The sequence below is a fragment of the Dromaius novaehollandiae genome, chromosome 1 (assembly GCF_036370855.1).
Source record: "Dromaius novaehollandiae isolate bDroNov1 chromosome 1, bDroNov1.hap1, whole genome shotgun sequence".
Classification (NCBI taxonomy): Eukaryota; Metazoa; Chordata; class Aves; order Casuariiformes; family Dromaiidae; genus Dromaius; species Dromaius novaehollandiae.
Genome location: NC_088098.1, coordinates 200,330,655 through 200,354,658, shown reverse-complemented (window position 1 = coordinate 200,354,658; position 24,004 = coordinate 200,330,655). Strand labels below are relative to the sequence as shown.

General features: G+C 41.5%; 1 protein-coding gene across 2 annotated transcripts in view; it reads right to left on the bottom strand.

Annotated features, from left to right (window-relative positions):
- Positions 1–24,004, bottom strand: part of ARHGAP20 (Rho GTPase activating protein 20) — a 64,476-nt gene that overhangs the window by 36,067 nt on the left and 4,405 nt on the right. Inside the window, exon 2 of one of the 2 annotated variants that reach the window (XM_064505042.1) lies at positions 18,413–18,498. The exons of the other annotated variant lie outside the window; for it this stretch is intronic. Within the exon in view, the coding sequence (XP_064361112.1) occupies positions 18,413–18,498 (86 nt within the window). The remainder of the gene's footprint in view (positions 1–18,412; positions 18,499–24,004) is intronic. 2 annotated transcript variants of the gene reach the window in all.

Here is a 24,004-nt window from a genome sequence, read left to right as displayed (position 1 = left end):
ATCCATAAGGAGCTGATGAGGATCTGCACCTGTTGAAGAGATCCCCTTTTTGGCCTTGGTTTCCCTGTTCTGGCTGGGAGCCTGAATTCTTGAAAGAATTCCTCAACTTAATTGGAAGTTTCCCCCTTGTCTTTAATTACCCACTTCTTCGGGCAAGAGAGAAAGGAGGAGGAAGGACTTTCAGAATGAATAATTCAAACTTAAATTTATTTGCTCTTTCCTAAGCAGCAGGGATGCTCAGGAGTGAGGGGGCTAAAGCAGAAAGAAGAGTTTTGGACCAATACAATAGGGTGAATATGCTATGTGGCCAGCAACATGAGTGGGGGGAAACAGCAAGCACCTCTGCTACCCCTCCATTTTTGCACAACTGAGAATTCACCAATTCACCAGTTCGTCAATGGTTGATTGGTACTGGGGATTCAATGCCATAAACTGCCTACCAGCACTCGACACAGAAACATCTCAGGAATGATGACCAATCTACCTAAGTGAAACCCATGCATGGCCTTTACCCCAAGGTTAAGTGGAGGAAATATCCACTTCTATTCAAACCCAGTATCAACAATGGTTAGAACAAAATCTTTCATATTTTATTGCTATCACCAAATCAGTGGAAACATTTATAAAATCATACTGCAGGGCCTGCCCCTAGCGATGTCCCTGTAGGTTCAGGCTCATATGTCTCCAGCTCAATTTGATCATTCTTGTTGGTACATTTTCTACATCCTGATTTGTCAGTCTGGGAACTTCACAAATTAAACTAAGCAAAATCTGTGTCATTCAGGCAAGCAAAGGAAAGTCCAGCAGGTTTATTAATGCCAGTAGAGGTCAAGCAAAATGAACTTGGCTTTAGAACAGGAAGATGTAACAACATAAATCAGTTATTTGAAAGAAGTCTGCCTTCTGATCCACCGCCCTCTACACATCTCTGTCATCTGAGCTCTAATAAGCACTTTCACATGCTTTAATAGAGTTTACCTGATAACTTCTATCAAAAAAAGATGTGACAATCTTTTCTTCCTTTGAAATAAAGGTTAAAAAAATTAAAGCCATTAATTCAACCAGAACCTGCTAAAGCCCCATGACTAAGGAACATGGGAGAAAATTCAGCAACAGTGACAAAAATGTCTTTTGGAAAGTACATTTTGATCCTCATAATTAATGTTCCATTGTTACAAGACATAAATGAAACTGAAGTATTGTTACACTGAAGAAAATGCAGATCAGCTATACGCTCAGGCCTGGGAATTTATATGAGAGGGGTAATTTTGAATTTCAGTTTTTAATGGCTCACCGATTTTTCAGTCTATTAAATGGGACTTTTTTTGAAAAGCGCTAAGCACTCAAATACTCTTTGAAAATTCCTTTTAATAGAGTTATGCAAAAATCAGTACTTAAGCCAAGTGATTTTTGATATCATAAAAAATAAAATAAAATCTCAGTCACTGATATAGGACCTTCTCTACCTTTTTTGTGTTCCCCTAAAAGTCATTCTACGATTAAGATATAAATAAAAGCCACAAAATAACAGTCACCTTTCCAGTTTGGCAGAAAAAAGCCATCATTCTTGTTTCTTGAGAAAAAGGAACTGTGAACTGAATTCTGAAAGATGGATATCCTGCAAAGTGAACAATCAGTCATGTTCCATTTTGTGGAGAAGCTACGCTAATACTAAGATTGAGATGGCACTGCCACTGTAACTCTCTATTCTCAAGTGCATATTTCTTCCTGAAAATACTATTTTTGAGTCTGAAGTTTCCATGCATGGTTTTAACCAAGAATTTAATTCTGTAATGTGGAGACATATACAGAACTATTTTTGAGTTTTTCAGGTATAGATTGAAATCACTGTACTGATTGAAATCAGTAAAAAGAAAATTTGAGTTTTTCTTCTGGCATTTCCACAGCCCAGATTTTACCTCTATTATTTTTCAAATTATCAAAATAGACATCTGTACAGAGTGATTTAAAAGAACTCTTCAATTTTGTAGGTGTAACATGTGAAGTTGAAAGCTATCAGCAGTCAGCCATTGAACATTGTCAACATTGAAAAATACATCCCCAATGCATTCAGCATAAAAGCAAACACATCAGTACTCACTTCATCAATGCTGTATTTACTAGAAACCACAATAGCACAAATAATACATGTTCTTCCCCCTGCAGAGCCTCCTTGGGGTTTTTGAGTAAAACAGATATCTTAATGGTGTGATCTCCAAGATGTTTATTGTAATCCTCATTGCAATGGAGATGTTAGCTTTAATATTTATTTGTAGTGAAAACAATGAAAGATATTAGTATACTCTTCAAAAGAGAGTCTAACAGCCCATGTTAATTTGTTACTAAGTCCATGATCCAAATGTCATTGATGCCAATGGGAAGCTTTGCATTGGTTTCAGGGGATGACGATTTAAGCCTATCTATGATTTAGACTAAACTATAAGATGCCTCAGAGGAACAATCTGTTCCAAGGTACCCAGGTTGACATGAGCTATTGCAGGTATCTCAGTTAAATAACATCCCTCTCACGCGCCATCCTAAAACTCATTAAGCTGTTTTGGTTATTGTTTTCTGCGGGCACTTCCCTCTGCTGATGATATCTTCTGCATCCACAGAAGGCAATTTCCTCTAATGATGCAGGCACCAACATCTCTGCATGACCGGGATTTATTGAAATAAAATACTTTGCTCTTTAATTGCTGAAGCCCTTCACAAAGAGGTAGGTGAGAAAAACACCATTTAATTAGTAGAGCAGTAAAATGGCAACTATCCGAAAGGCTGAAGTCTGAGTCAGCCCAGCCACACGAAAGGCTGCATGTGCTCTCTGTCAAACAGTAACATATATATTATACTTTTCCAAACTTTTATCACAGTGAAAAACTTAGCCTAAACTCATTTCACACATAGGTACCTTAAGCAAAAATATTACACAGTTGTGCCAGTGCTGAAGCCCATGTAAGGACCCAGCAGTTTCTTCCAGTTTTGCGCCTACACATGTGGAGCATGCAGCTTACGGCACACACAAGCCTTGTTGTGGCTACAGGGGCCACCAAGCAGAGCACACGGCAACTGTCCTAGCAATGTTCAGAGGCCACAGGCTTATTTTGTATATCTCAAAGGCCAGTTTAGGATGGCTCTGAGGAACCAGCCATTTATCTTCAGGAAAAATAAAACAAATAAACTTTGAACTTCAGTGTCTCTCAGTGAAGCATTTACTTTATTATCAGTGAGTCACTGCATTGGGTTAGAGCAACCCACTGAGAGAAGCAGAAGCTATTGACATGCTTTCAAGGCTAGTGAAAACAGCAGCTATCTGCACAGTAAGAAATGTCTACAGCCCAGGCTACATTATGATTTTTTGCCAAAATGGGCATATCTGTCAGGGATGACATCCAATTTGTGACCAGCAGGGATACCCCCAAGAGCAACCCTGATCTAGAAAAGTCAAGTTCTTGTCATTTTGTTGGCTGAGCCTTGGAAATCTTTTACCCTGACTGGAAATCAGGTAACACTATTTGCACTTGCGTTCTATGCCTCTTTTTTCAGACCCTTCAGCTCATAAAAGTTCATGTCAGAAGTAACTTCAGTGTCAGCTTAATAAAAACTTGCATCATATTTTTGCTAATGAGACAGACACTGTTCACTGGGGCTTAGAAGCCAAGATGGTCTACTGCTGGAAACCCTTTAATGCATAGACATATAACCCACATCATGTGGCTAGAGGGTCTTTTGCATTCAGGTTATCAAACTTATTAAGTTGATATTAAACTCTTTAGCCAACCAAAAGAAAAGCACTCCAGTTCGGACTGCAGCCCTGTCTCCCCTCCCCGTCTCCATGTTGCATGGCTGTTTATACTGCACTCAATTGCAATGTTAACATTTCGGCACCTCAACACTTACCTAAGTTTATCATAAATGATAGTTTAGACATGTCTTGCACTCATATTCTGACCAACATAACAATATCATGATAACAGATCATTACTTTATGGGTGTGAAAAAAGAAGAGTGAGAAATTAAATGAAAGAAGCGCATTTCTTGTAACACAAGACAAAGGAGATGTCCTGCTCGTACTCCTGATGACTTTAGTTTCTGTCATGCTGATAGCTCATTAAAGCACCTGGCTTGAAAAACCTCACTTCCCATATTAGAAAGCCTTGGGGAAGGTACAATTGCTTTACGCACAGCAGATGTGTTTCTGAAACTTATCAGCAAGAACCTTTGTCTTTGAAGAATTGTTGTGGGTTAATCAAAGCCCAGCTCAGGTACTTCCTCATTTGCTCAAACCAGCTGAAGAAACAAATTAGACTGTAAGGGTCAAAAACTGGGAAATATTACACAGTTTTGCACATTAATGAGATCTAGCTAGAGAAATCCATGTGACGCGGCTTCTGGCTTGGCACAGATTCACACACCATTTACGGTTGGAGTAAGATGCCGAAAATGCAGATGCTGACAGCTAGGCCTGTTCCCGTTAGCTGCCCTGCCCGGCTGGCCCTGTCCCCACTAGCCACTTGGCAAGGCCACACCAAGATCCCCGGGCTTCAGGGCTGAGCACTCGCAGCGCCTCTCGCCATAAGGGAGGCTCACCCACACGGAACGATCTGCAGGCTCAGAGCCCTGTTTAGACAGTCGGATTAGAAAAAAAGAAAAAATCATCTGCATTTTTAAGGGTGCTAACTGCTCACTGCTGTCGCTGCCTCTCAGCCAAGACCAGCGGCACTCAGTTAGTCATCCACACGCTCGTCATCTTTGGTGCTTTTTCCCACTTTAGCTTTTCATGGTTTGGAATATGCATTTCATCTGAGTTTATGCAGCACTTTATTATAATAAATAATAATTATGCCTGGAGGGTGAAAGTAAACACAAAAAGGATTAATTTTTAGGTAGTGTTTTCCAGGAAGATGCTAGGTAAGATAAGGGCTGACAAAATGTTACTATGCTGTTGTAATCTGAAATGGACTATTTATAGAAGGGGCTTGGATAGATGAGCATAAAACTCTTTTAATCGTATGGCGAGTCAATTTGATCCCGGCTATTGCTAAGGGAGGTTCTTTCTGAAGATGTTGGGCATGTTTGCTCTCAGTTACCTATGATAAATCTTACATAGCTGAAGCAGCACTTAATGAAAACAGGGCAGCACTCCAAAAATAGCAAGTCTGTTTTGGGCAGCACTCCATTAACATTTCCTAAGTCATCACTATCATGGACAGTAGCTTTTGTACAATGAAACAAAAGAGGTCTGCTCTGTATTTTAAACAGCATTAGTTTTTTTTCTGATTGTTAAAATGCCTACTACTACTTGGTAAGTGTGTTTCACTGATTGCAGTTTGTTTTTTCAAGTAACATACCTGCGCAAATAACAGCCAGTCGCCTCTCATCCCCTGGGTTTTCCTTTATGGACTATGACCGTGGCTCTCACAGAAAGCCCTCTGCCACAAGCACAGCCTGGTCCCTGGTCCCAGCCTCTAGCACAGCAGCACTGTATCTGTGCCAGCAGCCGGACCTGAGCAAGGTGCAACAGAAAGCACTGCACTCAAGCTGACATAGTAAGTCCCAACAGGATCACAGAGAGTTTGGATCAAAGTGCATATCATCCCCCTACCTTGCAGGACAGGCAGGGCAATCACAAGCCTGGACAGAGGAAGGCAGATGAGTATTAATAGTATGTGGGACCAAGTTTTACTCAGATAGATAAATCTACATTTTAGGGGAGCAATCGGGGCTATCAATTCTATTTAGGTAATCACTAAAATCGCTCTCTGCTTCTAAAACTCACTGGAGTGGGTCAGGTCCCATTATATGCATTTTTTTTATTACCAGTACTAGCATATACATTTTAATTCAAAATATATTGAGAAAATATTTTGACTTAAATAATTGTATGATTCTAAAAGTAGTTTTGTATTTGAAATCATCTTTGCATGATGTCAAAATCTTATTAAAAGTAATTAAAATGATTATGATGAATCAACACGGTTTACACCAATGTTTAAGGTGTTAAGGCATATAGGCATCTATTTTTTGTAGTCTTCCAAAAATCAATAAATAATTAAAACTTTCAATAAAATACCACATAGCCTTTAGGGTAACATGCGTTATTTACATTAAAAAAAAATCTCCACACATTTCAGAATGGAAGCTTGGCAGCCTGACTGAAAACAAAATGCACTTAAGTAATTTCTACATTTCTACATAGCCAAAAGGACAACATTCTCTGCAGAGCAAATATGTACAACAGTGTGGTGGCTGGAGACAGGAAACATGCTTGTGGTTTGGTTTCCTTCCAAGGTTTTTTGTTTTGTTTTAACAAACATCTGCAAGGTGTTTACTCTGAAAATTTAGCACAAGGGCAAAATTCTCTATTGGTATAAATTAGTGTCACACATTTCAGATGTATTTTGCCTATTTCCACAAGAAAAGACTTTAGCACAAGTTATTTAAACTGTACTGAAATGCACTTTCTGCGTGGGTGTTCTCCAGTCCTGCTATACAGCTTTATTAGTGATCAACAAGTCCAAGGGGGGACTTGTTGGGGGGAATAATGGGGGGAAAAGTTTAGGAGAGGACATATTCAGAAGTCATATTCTTGTATAAGTCAATAAAACCTTTCCTGGCCTTTGGAAGAATTGATCCTCTGTTCCCCACTGCAGTTCCCGTTCACTTTTACTGAGTCACATGGCAGCACCACTTTGAGTTGCACTGCCATTACAGGTGCACCATTCCAGGCGTTATTTATCAAGACAAAGATTTCTTTCTTCCTTCTCTTTCCTTGTCACAAAAAAGTGACCTTTGGGGAGGAGGAGGGGAAGGATGAGAAGAGGCCAAAGAAAAGGCCAGAAATTAACACCCCACTTCACCATCACTTCTTAGTGCTGTTCTGCATCACAGTTTTATGGGCTTTTAGGAGGTTCTCGTGGCCTACAAGGAGTCCAGAGGCAGAGGCCACCTTTGCCAGTTCCACATTGGCTCTTTCTCCCTCATTCCCAAGGCACAAGGGGGAGCACTCTGGGATCCCAGCTTCACCCATGCCCCCCTAGAAGCATCCAGCATTATTTTAGTGGACTGGAGGGATGAGGTTTCTGTCTTATTACCTCAATTTTTTGTGATGCAGCAATCATATTTGGGACATTGAAAGGCTTAGCTCAACTCACCTGATTTTGAGTTACCTCAGGGACAAAATTAGCCCTTCCTGCAAAAGTGAGTTTCAAATATCTTCTTGCAAACTACATTACCAGGGTGCAATCAGTGCAGGTCAGGTAATTGCCAGAAGTCCTGGGTTAACAGAAATAGCCAGCACATGCTGCAGATCTCTGCAGCAACAGGTCTTTTCAAACTCAGGTGCACATGAGGTGAAAAGCTTGGTGTGGGAATCTTTAGAAATCCCTGCTGGCCTATCATTTATGGCTGTTAGGGAGCTCGTGCATAAATATCCGCCTACCCTATTGTCTGCACCTACATGTTACACAAGGCTGTAGAAAGGCAGAAATAAGGCACTTGTGTGCCCGAATCCTTTTAACAGGAAAACACAGCAGGTGACTGCTCAAAGGTTTATTGCTTGCCAGTCACCTCACACAATTATCGGGTAATACCAGGTGGACTGCTCATGGTCTCTCAAAGTCTCCTTGCTCAACACTCATTCCCCTTTCGCCTCTGATTTTCCCATTCTTCAAGAAATGATTCAGCAAGGCTATTCTCCTCAACTCATGCCACACGGGTGTAGTCTGCACTTAGGCAGCAATGACTTTCAAGAAAAACAAATGCATTCAAAACAGTGGAAGACTTAAAAAATCTGCCAAGGAAAACAAATGTAAATTCTATCAGCTGATAATTTGGGGGACCTTTTGTATGATTCCCTCTTCTCAGGAGAAAATTTACTGATTATAAACAAAGTAATCACATATAAACTGACCTATAAATAGCAGCAAGTACTGCTGCTAAAAGATAAGCCCCTTCACCATGCTTTATCCTCACACAAGGTGCAGCTCTCATTGAAGCCTACAGCTGCTCAGCCTTGGCTGCAAGCCCACAGCTGAGGGACTGTGGTGTAAACTGAAGAGTCTGTTGAAGACTTTGGTGGAGGATCTGGCCAGCCCTTGCATTGGCTTAAGCCATTAATGGCGATTTCCATATGGGGAATGACTGATACAGGCTCTGAATCTGCAGTGTCCCAAGGAAGATGGGATTGTCACTTCACTGCACCTGTCCCCAGCTGTAACAGGAACAAATCTGTCTTCCGTTTGCCTCAAGGGCTCTAAACCATATTTTGATACTAGTACTACAGCAAAGGAATTATCCTATTACAGTGAAGAGATTACTTGATATGCCCGCCTTGCCAGCTATTGCATGGGTAATGACCCAGATTCCTTATGAACAGCCAGCAGACAAATTAGTTTCAGCCACATGCACCTGTTTATTCCCTTAAAACTGCCTTCATATTGAACAAATCTCTGCACAGAGCTCCTCAGACAGGCTAGGCAGAGGTTGCTATTCCACCTGAGATGGGGAAGAGAGCTGTTACAGGGTTCCCCACATCCCTGCACCTGAGCTAATTACTTCACACAAGTGAGAAGTGGATACAGGCAAGCTGGCTGCAAAGAATGGGAGCTTGGAGAGGGGGAAAGTACAAAAGCCTTGTACTTGATGACATTTTTCTTCCATCTTTATCGGACCCTTTGATTTACTGGAAGAGCTTGTCTGTATCTAATTAGTGACTTCCTCGTAAAAATGCACATCACACTTGACACACCACCCACCAGGAAACCTGTTCTGCTCTTGGACAGCAAAACTGAGGGGAATGCGTGTGAGGCTGCTCTTAATCAGAGGGGCTCAGCGACAGACCGTGTTTCCGGAGGAGCGCTGACAAATGGGATGCACTCCAAAATCCCTGTCTTGCACACAATTTTACTACAAGTGAGGGAAATAAAGTGGGCAAAAACACCTCAGCTCTGATTATTCATTCAGATGAGGATCTTCACCACAAGAGGCAAAAAAAGCATTTCTGCATTTTATGAATAATCCTGAATTATGAATAATCCATGAAGACCCAGGATACCCTTAGGATGTGCTTAGAAACCCAGACCCACCAAATGCAATCTGTGTTCAACATGCAGGCTACCTGCAGAGGATATGGGGATCCAAACCAACATGCTCATCTTAGTGCATACAACCACTTTGAGCTAGGTGACAGGAGATGCTGAACATCAGTGCATCAGCAGGTGATACACAAAAATAATCCTGAATAATCCTGGCAGGTTTTTCCCCTGCCAGGTAAATGTTATTACCATTCAGCTATAGAGCCAGGCTCCCTCCTGTGAACATAAACTTTTTGGCCCCAGGAATACTGCATGCCTTTCTGCACAGTGGACAAGCTTCAACAGTGGGAGAAAGATGAAAGTCTCCACTCCAGATATCCTCTGCTTTATTAGTTGCAACACTTTTCTGGGATATGGAAGATTAGTTGTCTGAGGAGGCAGAGAACTGAATCCGGGCGACCCATTTCCATCAAAAACACACTAACTTCTAGGCCAGCAGTATCTCAAAGAGCAGTAGTGGTCTGTGGGGCCCTTCAGGAGCAAGCTAGAAATGACCTAGCATAGCTTACATGAAGCTTGCTAGATAGCACAGACCTTGGTTGCAACACTGACCAGGTCTCTCCCTTCCAAAATACCCAATGAGCTAGGTTCCCGCCTGCTTCAGCTCTGCTATTGCGTATTTGGAAACCACTGCCCTAAATAATTATTAAAAAAACACTCCAGAAAAGTGGAGTGAGACAGTGGTTTAAAAGAGAACAACATTTGCATCTGCTTTTGTGAGGCTCTTGCTCTTGGTAGGACAGGTTAAATAGGGTCTGAGGACTACTGGATCGAGCTTCTCAGGGGTTTGGTTTTCTGATACAGACCTGTTTTCAGCGCCATCAACAGAAATGCTGTACTGCAGTGTGCAGAAGCACAACTCCAGGTATTTGGGGAGCCTTCTTGTCAGTAGGAAAGTGCCCAAAGAACAGAGGCACTTGGGAGGTCTGGCAGCCACTGAGATGATGCTTTTTGAGTCACAGGTTTTAGATTCAGGTACCTAAATTCTTCCCACGTCTTGCTCTTGGGGTTTATTAACCTTTATTGGATCTAGCCCCTGGTACTCAAACACTTAAGACATGAGCACAAAAGAAATCTAAAGACAGGCTGTTATACCTGCGGTGTGACTAAAGCTCCTCCCAAGCAGTTTTGTGTGCTATGAGGAAGCAATGCCGTATCAGTCAGGAGAGGGCAATGCATGTTTAATCCAGGCCCTTGTCAAGGATGAGAGCACCAAAGGCTGCACATCAGCCTGCACATCATTAGAGGCTGTCTGCTTGTTTACACAAGATAAATGACCGCTAGGAACTCTGACCGAGTCGGGTCTGCGAATTCCTCAGGTATGCCACTGCCCAAACTGCTTGGCCAGACTGTCATCTGGCAGGGGTTTTATTGTCTAAAATCAGGAAGGGATACACGATGGCTGGACAAAGGCTGCATGTTGCCAAACCTCAAGGCCTAATCCAGAAGGCCCCCAAAGGGCTTAATCCAAAAGTACACGGGGACAGCGAGACATCTGGACAACCCGAGCTCTGAACTCATCTCGATGAGAAGCGCCCCACGCTGCTTTTGTCTTAAAACTATCACAACTCGATCCAAAGGGAAATCGGCTTAAAGGGCTAGCGTTAAACAATTAGTCATTTATTGTAAAATTAATCCCTCATTTAAACTCCAGTCCCTCCAAAACCCTGCTTCCAAGCCTTCCTTCTTTTTACCACTAGTCCTTTTCTTTTAATAAAAAGGGCAGCATATCTCTAAGTCAGAGAGCCTCAGCTCATTTCAATCTCCAGATGTACAAACATCGCTATAAGCCAGTTTGTATGTAATAAATGAAGAACTGATGTGTTTTATCAAAAACAAACATATGCACACATACAGGCACATGCTCACACACAAAACAAAACAAAAAAACCCAGCAGGAGGGCAGGAATGCCAATCTCTGAGTTAAAAGGCCATTTGAGGCCTCAATAAGTTTGCTTCATTCCTTGTTAACAGTTAATAAAATTTTATCCCCAGCTATTACTACATAAAAATAACTTTTGCATTCAAGCACATGGTTTAAGGAAACAAAACTCCAGTGTCATAATTAACTAAAATCAAGCATGAATTAGAAATACTATAAAAATCACAACTTATACAATATTATTATATTTTAATTATATGCAGTTACATTAAAAGGAAGAACACTTTGATACAAAACATTTTTGTCTTTTTAAGATTTTCCACTATTTTTATGCAAATTCGTATTTCCTTGCCTTATATAAACATGGCATACTGAGAGGAGAAATCCAGGGAAATTCTGATACAGAGATTTCTGCCCATTCAGATTAAGGATAAAATGTTAAATCATCAAAACTTTTCATGAAATTGAAAATTTCAGGAAAAAAACTGATCAGAAATGTTGAGGTTGGATATGCATAATTTAAAAATTCAATCCAGAAGTGAAGGACGTCTCCTTTGCTTTGCTGGCCGAGTCTTTGGGAACAGGGTTTTCCCTCCATCTTGACGACTAGGAACTTCATTTCTAAGGAAACTCTGACTTTTAGAACCATGTGGCTCCTGGAGCTGAAGCATTAATGGAAAAAGCTACCAAATATCACTGGTGAAGATAAAATTGAAAGCACTACCAGTAGTTAGATCTTCCCATTGTGAGATCCTGTTTCATGTTTTTCACACCTTTTCCATCTTTCATGAAATGGCTCTTCTATATTCTTGAGTATATTTGAAGTCTCTTTGACAAGTGACTCTAAAACTAAGAATGCAGAATACAGGGCTACCCTTCGAGTGCTGCTAGCTTGCTTTTTACCTGGGGAAATGCTTTCACAATATTGACAGCCATCACACTTTCCATGAGAAACCACGAGCCCCGCAGCTCCAGAAAGACTGCCTCCGTGAGCTCTCTCCCACCGCATGCATCCTCCTAAGGTTAAATGAAGGAGATTAAGAGCCTTAGCCACTCGTGACCACACCATTTGGGTGGCCAAGGGTTCTGGGGGGGAAGATTTAGAGATGTTTTTTCAGTTTTTTACCCTGCCACAATTTTGCCTCAGCACCAGTTGTCCAGGGAGGCCAGATTAAGTATTTCTCTATTCCCCACCCCGGCAGCTCGGGATATGATAGCATATTTGATACCTCATTCAGGCCAGGACAGTTCCTTACACTATCACTATTACTTACAGTATGTGACGTTTATCCCATAGGTGTTTCGCGGCGGCAGCCGGCTCTAAGTGGCCCCTTCTGGTCCGCAGAGGCGCAGGAGGCGGCGCAGGGGCGAGTGCCCCTCAGCCCCGCTCCGCAGCGACCTCCCCTTTACACACCAGGCACCGGGGCGGCCGGTGGCGGCAGCAGCACCGCACGGCAACCCCTGAAGTGTGGCCTCTGTTTGCTCGAGAGACACATCTGCCTTCAAGGCCTTAGAACTCCCCGTCTCCCGCAGTGTCATTTTTAAAGCATCTTGTCACCAGGATAGCCTCACCCTTCACCTCCATTTTGCAGTCTCCAAATGACCGCCCCCTCCCCAAATGCCTTCATTTTAAATGAAAAGTGTTCAGGACAGTGTTTCGCCATACTGTATCCTGTCCCGGTTGTGAGCCATTCTCTCTCCATGCCACTGCTAGTAGCTGTATATAACCGCTTTGGAGATAAAAACCCACGCTGAATGTAACGCAGGCACGTGCTCATGTGCACACACCAAATGGCGGGCATCATCTCACAAGCCCCGCCACATTTAGCCACCAGGCAGGAGGGATTCACTGTCTGCCTCGCACGATCGCACGGCAGTGCCCGGGGCGAGGAGGGGCGTGCGGGGGGCACGGCTGCCCCCAGCCGGGTGCATGCCACCAGCGGTCCCGGCCAAGGGCCCTGCTCTCCCCCAACAGATTTCATCATGGCGACCGGGGGCTGCGTGGGGACAGTGACTGCTAAGTGTAAAATCTAGGCTAAAAGGTGATCCTTGCACTTCAGATCTTACGGTCTTTTCCTTCGGGGCGGCACTCAGCCACTCGCCGGAGTCACTACCCCTGCACCGCCTTGGCCGCGGGTGTAGACACGGCCACGGCGATGGCACCAACCCGCCGCACCGCCGCCATGGCAGCAGGGCAGGCCCGAGGCAGGGCCTCGTTCAGCCGCTGCGGCTCAAAACAACGGGGACGGCCCAAACCAGAGCACCCGCAGGCACGGGGGCCAGCGTGTTTGTCTGGGCCTCCTTATGCGGCAGCTGCTAAAAGAAATTACTTTGGGATGCGACGGGGTCAAAGGCACTCCACGTTTGATGGCAAAGGCAGCAGGATGAAGCCCTCTGTGATAGCCATGCAAAGTGGTAAGTATCCCCAAACAAGCACGCCTCGCAAAAATTATCCTGCTAGGCAAAATTATTTGCTGCCATGGAAACTAGTGAAGAGCGAGCAAAATGATTACACCTGAAATATGTACTTAATGAGTTAGTTATTCACAACGAACTTTTATTCCCTTCCTCTCTACAATCGGATTTGTGTAAAACACCAAATACTCATCTGTGAAAAAGAGACAGTTAAGGCCTTCTGGCAATTTACATTTATTAAAAATCTCTATATTTTTCTTCACGCAGTCACATAGCTTGGATCATCCTTCTGACATACCTTCTGACTAAAACCTTGCAAACATAATGCCCGAGATTTTGGGAACACTTTGTAGTTGACTAGAGCCAAGTGGAATATATTACTAGATTACACATATGATCTTTGTTATCATCTGGGATATTTAGCATTTGGCATTGGACCCTTCACAGATAACATGCCAGAATCATTTACTGTGAATTAGGAAAAGAAAGAGCAGCCGCTCCATGAAGAGGGGAACTTTTGTTCTATTTACAGAAGAAGAAACAGCTTAGATATTTCTGAAATCCTCTCTTTTTACCTTAACATCTTCAACTGTAAAATCCAAATAATACAAGGTTTGCAGTTGTTCTCTTAGGTATTTCCTTCTAAGGTTCATTAAAGATTTCTTCATAAAACCTTCTAAAAATGATGCTTGATTTTTTTTTGAAAAAGACCCTTTCTTTTAGCTTACACCAAATACAATGTCATTAACACACAACACTAATAAAGAATGATTTCATTACTGACATTTTAACAACTTTAGTATGCAGAGAAGCACATTTATAAATGATCATGAAGACTCAGGAAAATGAACGTATATCAATAAGTTTCAGCATGTAAAAACCTCACAAACTTCTAAAAACATCACTTTCAAAGATCTGGTGAGGTGTGCATTAGGAAAAGTGAAACTGCCAGTGACAGCACTGCAGAATTTGGCTGGCTCTGTGATCTATCCTAGATCAGGAAAGAAGTCCACCTACATGAACCAACAACTTGGTAGCTTGTGCTTTCTCATATAGGAAAATCGTTTTGAGAGACAGCAGAGCAATCTGGCTTGAAAAAAGCCTTTAATACTATATACCAATTATTTTGCGATGACAAGACCCGATGTTTAAATCATTACCTCAGCAATTTCTGTTTCAAGCCCATAATTTTTGTTGCATTGAAGTATATCATTAAAGAAGTTGTGCAGTTTTCATTAAAGGGCACCAAGAAAAAATAGGAGGAAAATTATAACTGCACAACAGCTCCACAGCCAAATGTAACTAACCTAAACCCTTTGCTGATTTCATACATATTAACAGAGTTAATTTTCAAACTTTTTTCTGTATCAAATATCAGCCCAAAAAAATATGAAAAGCTTACTTTTTCAATGTATCTCTCGAATAACTTTGCTTCCAAAAAGGACATCTGATGATGTGAAACAGTCCTTACATGCTTATCCATCACTACTTTGTGAGGAAAGATAAACTGTAGCAAGGAAAGGAAGAGAAGCAAAAATAGGAGGCAAAAAGTAGTCTGCACATTTTCATCTGTTGGAAGTAAAAGCCCAAATTCCACTATAATATCCTATGTAAATCAGAAGCAATTCCTCTGCTGTCCACAGTTACACTCAAGTGAGACAGGCATAACAGGAACAACATGGTTAGACATCTGTACACCACCACCGTACTATACACAGTCATCTTAGAATTCTTCTGTAGGCCAAATATTTGTAATTGCTGTCATATGACCTACATGGCATGGCAAGATTCATAAGAAGGGTTTAATTTTCTTTAAATCGAATGATACAGTTGTGAAAAAAAATATGCTTCAAAGCACACAAGACCTCCTCCAGATTTGCTTCTCTTTCAGGACTGAAGAAGAACACAAGATCACAAGGGTGTCTGCTTTTTCCAGCTAGATCAATTTCTCTAATAAAAGATACTACATCTCCTTGCAAATCTTGTTTCACTTGCATCCTTATCCCATCACAGCTACAGCAACACTACCATTAAAAAAACCCAATCCTCTGAGTGCTGAAATAGCCATCTCCAGATGTCACAATGGTTTCTTTGAACAAATACCATTAAATTGCTCCAAAGTAGGTCTGCCTGAAATGGCTGCCTCCACATTTTATGAAGGTGCCCTGTATATAATCCAAGGGCACCTGACATATAAAGTGCTACAAAAATACAAACTGACTTGTGCTTCTAAGTATTTCCTGCCCTTTTAAACTTTGCACTTGTTCATTAATTTCAACAAATATTGAGGTGAGCCAGCTGCTGAGGTGAGAGGATTCATATAAATCCCTCACAGATGTTTGCTAACTTTGCATAGGAGCTTTATTATCTACAAGTCATTAATCAACCATTAACAAGTCAGCGTTCTGGAGTCTCAGTATTAAGGTTCACTGCCAGAGGAGAATAATGGGTTTCGCAGCCTGGCTGGGTCTACAAGAAAGGGAACTAAGGGCTGAGACAGCTGAGATACAACATTTGGAGAAGATTAGAAACCATGAGAAGCTCTTTAGCTTGCCTTAAGAGAAAGCACTTCACAAGAGTTAAGCATTTATACAACAAATCAAGTGGAAAGTTCAAACTCATCCATCAGTTTAGTGATGAAGAGGAATGCATTTTGCACAGCCAAACAAGGAAGTTCGGCATGGGTGAGAATTACTGCTCCTGTGAACAATAATAAACACCACATCATCCAAAGTTACCCTTTTATTGATAGACTTTGAAGCTACAAAATCACCTGCTCTGGCCCCTGAGTCCTCAAACTGCACCAGATACCCCTACGCTAAGGCCACAGACTTCAGTTCAAAGCAACAGGAGGGGCTAACTTGTTGCATGCCACAAGCAGAGGACAGACATGACTGATGCAGCGTCGAGCAATCCTGAAATTGCCAGGGTTGGTCCCTGCCAGGTAAAGTAAGCCCTTTCTGCAGAATAAGGCAATATTTTCCCTTCCTCAGTCCTCTCCATCAAAAAAATCTTTACAAAATAATCCTTCCACACACCAGACCTAGAAAGAATTCTGACCTGAACTATACAAGTAAGACATATTTACACATAAGAAAGAGTGTAAAACTCTTAGGTGAAAAGTTACATCTGAGCATTACCCCACTCTGTGGAGAGTAAAGCTGTCCTGTTGCCAGCTATGGCCAATCTCTGATACTTATGGAGCAGGCAATAAAACAAGAAAATGCAGAAGTGAGGAAAAATGTTCTTTTCTGAAGCCTAGCAGGCAAATGACAGAAGTCTTGAAATATGAGCTGTGAATATAGTTCATTTTCTTTGTATGGAGGAGCAAGTGTTAAGACAGCTTGACAGGGAGACATTATGGACACATATGTGTATAAACTGTAGGAACCCAGGGTTGAGGGATCCCATCTCTTGTGCTGTGTACCCTGCAGTTATTGCTACTCTCTATAGGAATAATCCATCTCTCTCTAACTTTAGAACGTCAGTTCTGAAAGTGGGATCTATGCCCAGAAGGTGCTATCACAGCTATTAACATAGTTACAAATACAATGAAGAAATAATAGTAAATTAAAAATAGATATGGTAGTATAGACATTCTAAAAAATTTCAGCATTTTGATGAAGGGGTTACAAAATACCTATTCATCTTATTTTAGAGACCTGGAAACAAACTCAGAGAGAGGCCACAGAGGAAACTTTAGAGCCAGGACTAGAACACATGTTCCTGGCTCTCAGTCCTATGCTCAGGCCACTAGACTACACAAAAAGGTGTAAACACCTTTAGGAATTCATTTCTAAGTTTCCTCTTTTATGTCACAGCCAGTAAAAAGACCTGCAAGTAGTTTCAACTGATTTTTCTTTCCTATTTTGCAACTCTGATGTTTTCTGAGAATGCTTTCACAGGTTCCCGAAAAACTGGAATTCTGCATGATGACAAATATGAAACCAGGTATTACTTAGATCAAACACAGAAAACTTTCCAAAGCTCACATACTGACTACTTAACACACCACAGCGTAGGAAAAAAATATTCCTTACCAAGCCATACTTTAGTTTCCCTCAATAATGTTTCTTAGTAAAGGTCTCTACACAGTTGGAAGCACTAACAGCCTACCAGATGGTTCACTTTTTGATAAACACTTATATTTTGTAAGTTTAAAGTCTAATGAACTGTAGCATAAGAAGATGAAAGCTATCTACGCAAAGTGGTTCAAATCGCAGGTCATGGGCTGGAGCTGGACAATGGAATAGCTCCATTGAAATATCCAACCATTTCTATGGTGGCTTTACTTTGGGGCAGGAAGAGAGGAGGAATAGCGGATCCTGGCAGAAGATGAAGACAAAAAAGGCTGAATGCTTCACACTTGCACACTCCCACACTCAGCCCCACAAGATGACCCTGCTGGAAGGGAGAGGGTTGTGGCCACTAGGTCCTGGCCCACAGCATTGTCCTAAACCAGCATCTGGTTCCAGAGCCCTCGAGAGACTGCACCATGCTGAGCTATGCGGCACTCCATGACAGAAACTTAGTTCAAATTAAATTGTGCAATCCCACAATAACCACAGCAGAGTTAGGCCTGGCACTGCATGAGTGTACAAGGTGAAAAATGGGAAACATTCATCCTTTTTTTTCTGCCCATGCCATCTCCCCAGCAGGCAATCACGGCTAGTCATAAAATAACTAGAGTTAAGCAGCCCAAATGGTGCATGTCTGGTCACAAATTGGGGAGCAGCTCTGCTGGCCCACTTGGCTCAACAGTTTAGAGTGGCAGTACTGAGGAAGAGCACAGGAATCCCCTTGTAGGAGATCAAGCACAGTCTCTGCTGGATGTATCACATCTCTCAGCAGGCATTATAGCTGTGCAGGTACCAAGAAGCGAACAGCCCCTCCTTCTCAGCATAACTGCCTGATACGAACAACAGGTTGATAACCTGATATGAACAACAGCTCAAAAACATCTCCAGTTTTGGGCTGAGAAACTGCAGAACAGTACCACCAGCAAAACTCACTGACTCACCTTGAGACAGATCTAGACCTGTTAAGTGCTTTGACAAAGATCAAAGATGGTGCAGACTGGCGTCTTTGGGCCAAACTCTTCATTTTCTGATTGGAAAGAGAAACAAAATGAAATCATAGGTGAGATTATGAACAAAAACTGATTGCATACACACTTGTTGCACCCAGAATCCAATTTCAGACCACAGGAAAGAGAGTGAGTTATCACCACCAACAACCCTGGAGGGGGGGAAATGGTTGTAAAATACCACATACAGAGAAAAACAGGAGCAGGGCCAGAAAGCCAGTGATACAGAAAACAAGTTGCTAATGTGCCCATACAGTGATGCCTGAGGTACTCCATACATGAAATAACGAAACATCTAAAGCTTTCTCTCAACCACTTTTTGACCTCTCATTATATATTGTATTTTAAATATGTCAAACATTCAGCTGGTGGTTCAAATTTCAAATACTTGATACATTTCTGTGTCAGGCCTGATGCATGCAATAAATTAAGGTCTGGATTCAACACACCTAACTTCATGTGCCTAACTGGCCATTTTTTCCAAATCTTTAGAACTCTTAAAAGATAATGACAGTTTCCTTCCCTATTAAGCTAACTCGAGCATTACCTCTTGTCTCTCAGCAGTCAATAGTGACATATTTTTCCTTCCAGATCATGTTTGGGACAAAATAGGAAAGCCAGAGATAGGGAAGTTCTCAGAGGGCACAGGAAAAAGAGGAAGAGAAAAAAGGAAACACTCAAAGACGGGGAATATGGCAGGGAAAAAAAAAAGCAAAAAAGCATAGGGAAGAGAGGAAAATGCCAGTAGCTATCAAGGAAGCATGGACTCCCCTGGAGTGAAGTTAAATACTACAATAAAAATACTGAGCCAAGAACAGTGTTTTCCCCAGAGACAGAAGTTTTCAAAAGCACCCCTGGGGCACAGAAACACACATTTCCTTGAAAACGAGTGCATTCACCAGTGCCTGCAGCCAGAAACAGGACCAAGGAGTCCGGTCCCTAGCTTTGGAGCTGCTATCAGGAACCTGTTGTGCAGCCTGCTGGCAAGGTGCGTGACCTCGTCCCTCACAAACTCTCCACCAGGACAATGCTTATTATATTATTTAACTCAGATATTTTTGAGAATATACCCAAAAGGACTGGGGTTAAACTGTTTGTGAGACCTGGCCCTGACAGCATCCAGCACTAGGGCTGTCATCTGCACTGGCCTAACAACCACTGAGAACACACAGACAAATGAACCCCTTGACTGTCATGAAGTGACTGTTTGCTGCTAATCACAAAGCAAGATTTTCCTCCTTTCTACTAAAAATAACCACCGAATGCTGGGAACACATATGTTAGGGAACAACTGGTTCTATATTCTGGACGTGGCATAAATCTTGTTTGGGCAGGTGCACAGTATGTACCACTCTGAGAAAAGAAACTATAACAGTACTATGTGTTTTATTTGATTTTGACAAGTGTGTACCAGTGCACTTGTTACTGTGGTTTTTGTTTTTGTTTTGTTTTGCTTCCTTCTTTATTTATGTAGAGCGTGCTTGTTTATTTTGTCACATCCTCAGTTACCTCTATGGTACAATGACACATAAATTTAGCTGTGTAATTTCAATTTGCCTTTAAAAACCATCCCCCCCTTCCTCTGTCTTCCATCAAAAATAACCTTATGAAGACTGATAAATCAGGCCTGGGACTATTTAGATGTCTTCTATCCAATCTGAAATTAACTGGATAATAACTTAGTAGACTGACAGCTAAAATAGGTGCCATTTTTTGGTAGTTTTCAGCATGAAAGGAAAGAAAATATTGACTTTGCTGAATTTTTCTAGTGAATGGAATCGGTTTGTTTTAGTATTGGCAAATCTGAGAAGTTGTTATCATTTTAAAAAGCAGCATATCTACAAATACAAATGCCAAGAGCAACCTGTGTAATGATGTAGTCTAATATCCTACAGAAGGCAGGCTGCAGATTTCACCAACTGGCAGTTTTTATACAAATTTTTATAAAGCATCAACTCCCAATTGAGAATTTACTGCGAATGTCAGTATTCGGTAGGTGGCTTTCAGGGGTGGTTAAAACCAGATCATCTCAACTCTTGTGAATACAATGGAGATTTGGTTATATTTTCAAAGAGATCTTATATCCCCTGACTGCTCAGGTCTGAAAAGAAAGACACTGAAGAACTAACAAAAATGCAGCATTTTTAAATATCTCTCAATTATGACAACTCTTTTCATGCTTGGGTTAGCAGTGCTGAAAAGTGCCTGCGGCAGTTAGATTCTGGTCTTGACTTAAATATTTGAGGACTAAGATAAAGAGGAGGACTACAGCAAGTTTAATGAGAAGTCAAATGACTGGCACAGAATCACAGAATAATTCAGGTTGGAGGGGACCTCTAGAGGTCTCTGGTCCAACCCCCTGCTCAGAGCAGGGCTGCTGCTCAGGATCATCTCCAGTCAAGGTCTATACATCTCCAAGGATGGAGACTCCACTTTCTGGGCAACCTGTTGATACAGACTATCTAAACTATTAAACAAAGCTTACAAAAAAGAGCCTTAAAACATATAAAGATCATTGATAAGGCTTAGAAAGGAGAATTTTCATAGCAAAAGCCAAGTGAGTCAGATCAGCTCTATGGAAATAAAAATCTCTTATGGAGATATTGACTAGAGACAGATAGAATGAAGGGCATTTTGCTTTTATTTTGCCATGTACGGAGTTGGAGAAGAGAAAATAACAGGTAATCATAATGACTTGAATTAATATACTTTCAGATAGAACAGGACAAATTTCTCTTTAGCTAAGGTGGGCCCGCATGTCTGTTATCCTTAGTTTCATTACTTTTACATGTGCAAGGATGTAAGCCCTGGCAGTATGGAGAAGAGCAGATACATCCTGGACAGCTATAGTTAAAGCAGATGTTTGGGAGCAAGAGGAGATGCAATGGTCAACTATCTAAGCATGGGACACACAGAAGCAGATCTCAACATATGTTCTACATCATAACCTCCAATTTTTTTGTGTAATTATAAGAAAGGTCAACACAGAGAAAACCTCATACTTGCTGGCTGAGTCACAGCCGCATGAAATGTATCATAAAATCAGCATCCATACTGAATGTTTACAGTGTGACAATGCAAAGATGATAATCTTGTATGAGGCAGGAGAAACTGGAGCTATCTTCATCTTTCTCACTTTCAAAGTCTTGGTTTCCCCCTCCCTGCAGCACAATTCAGGTTTGACTTCCTACTTTCTGCAGTTCTGGTGGTGGTTGTCTTGATTTCTTTTTTAGCAGAAACAAATCTGCAGCATAAAGTTTTGCTCTTGTAGTTGTTGAACTGATGGCACACTGTAGTATTTGGCTAATTTCTCATCTGTTATAAACAGACATAGTGCTATGGATTTCAAGAGAATGAATTTACACTAGATAGACAGTGATCAGACCTACACTTTCAAATGCTGCTTTGTAAACTGTGATGGTAGGTGGTTTATGAACAGGTCAGCCTATCATGCTGAGAACAGTAACCTTGCAAACCGTCACTGAAATTATGCCACTGCTACTCATGAATCAGAACTCTAATGGAGAGCTGGATTACAGTAAAACTTCCACAGGTGTCTCACAGGCCATTGGCTATAGGAAAAATCTATTTCTGAATGCCAGCATTCAACTAATTTTGGCTAATAGTTGAAGTGGATACTGCCATTAAATGGGATGTATACAAACAAATGTATTGCTGAGTTATGATCTTAATCCCCATTCTGTGAAAAAGATAACATATAACAGCATCTAAGTAATGTCTTCAAAAAAATTGAACTGAAGATAAAGCACTCTTGTGATTTGTGCATATCACTTAACTATACTAAGCTTGGAAAGAGAATGGCAGAACATAAATAAAGAACACAAAAAAATTCCAGGTACTTACTATTTCTTCTGTGATGAGAAATAACTAAAATACCAGATGTAAATAGTACAGTGCTTATAATGTTTTACAAGCATTCAGAGAAGCAAAAATCTGTGCAATAAGCAGACACCCTACTGCAGCTACTGCAAAGGTGTAGGAAGCAGAAGCAGTCAGGCTAACGGAGGGACCCTGCTTCGCTTCCCCAGGACCACCGTGCCCAGACTGCCGGGTTACTGGGCTTGGCCAATGCTATGACCAGGCACGCGCAGGAGCATTTCCCTCATCCAGCTTCAGACTTGAACACCTGAGCTATTTGCTCTATACCCTCTTTATAGCCAACAGAGAGACATGAACACACTGAGTGCACAGTTCATCTATCCCATTCCAGTTGTCTACATTAAGATGAAATGAGTCTTCCCACTGAAGTGCTGATTTCCTCCACTGAATGTAAAAGAAACCTAACTAGCAAAGTTGAAATAATCAGCTGAATCCTATCCTTGCTATCTGAAGAAAGGACAGGGAAGAGACAAACTTATAAGCCTAATAACATACGGAACAATTTTCTTCTTAGTGAATGGTTTCTTCTCAGTGAATAGTGAATTCTTAGTGAATTTAGAGATTCATATGTGAAATAGCTGAAAAAAAGGATTCAGTTCCTAACTGACAGGTGAATGCAGCAGAAATGCCATCTCAGCAATGTGCTGGCACCCTTGCTAAAAGCCTCCCAAAGACTAAAGGATTTCAGGCCCCTGATTTACAGGCTTGCCCCAGAAGTGGGTCAAGGCTGAGACACATGCCTGGGTTGTTTAACAGGGTGACAGGGACACCACTCAGACATACCAATACCTTTGAGCCGAGGATTTCACTGAAGCAGCTAAGCTCTCTCCCTCACTGCCTTATTTTTTTAATAAAAGGAAGTCTGATTTTAACAAAGCCTACTCTATAAAAGTATCTAAGTTAATAACCATGAGGGATTTCGCACATGCAAACTCCATCCTTGTTGTCTGAGTAACAAAACATATCTTTGACACACATTTCTGGTTTAGCTAGCCATGAACCAAAGCACAGAACACAAACCTTTACAGAAATCTGCACAGCAAAGTTCAACTAACTGCTTTACCAGCAATGAAAGAAAAATCATAACAATTCACATCACCTAACAGCTAATTTTCCAAGACAATTGTGCATCACTCTTTCCTGTGTTATCATTAGGCTACTTACAACAAAAGGCAATAAATCATTTTTTTCCTACATGCTATAATCCAGTGTTTGTTAGACTTACAGTGTATAATTGTCTAAAGCTACTAGAAATAATATGAATCTCTTATTCTTTGACAGAGCAAGAAGTGGCCCTATATTGACCTATAACATTATGGAGCCCTTACGAACAGAGTGAGAAGATGGCTGCCTTTAAACCACTGGCTCAAACAGCAGAGCATGTGCCTGTGTGCCTGAGAGATGCCGAGGTCCCACAATGAGCCTATTTACCATAACGCCAGAGCAGGTGACAAAACTACATACTTATGTTTATTCTGGCAGAATACTTTAACTTACAAGGACTTTCCTAAAAAGAAAGCCATTTTTGGATGGATAACCAAGGAGAAAACAATTACAGGGGCACAAGAGGAAAGACCTATCAACGCAGTGGAAGAAAAAATAGGCAATCATGGAACAACGGCTGCT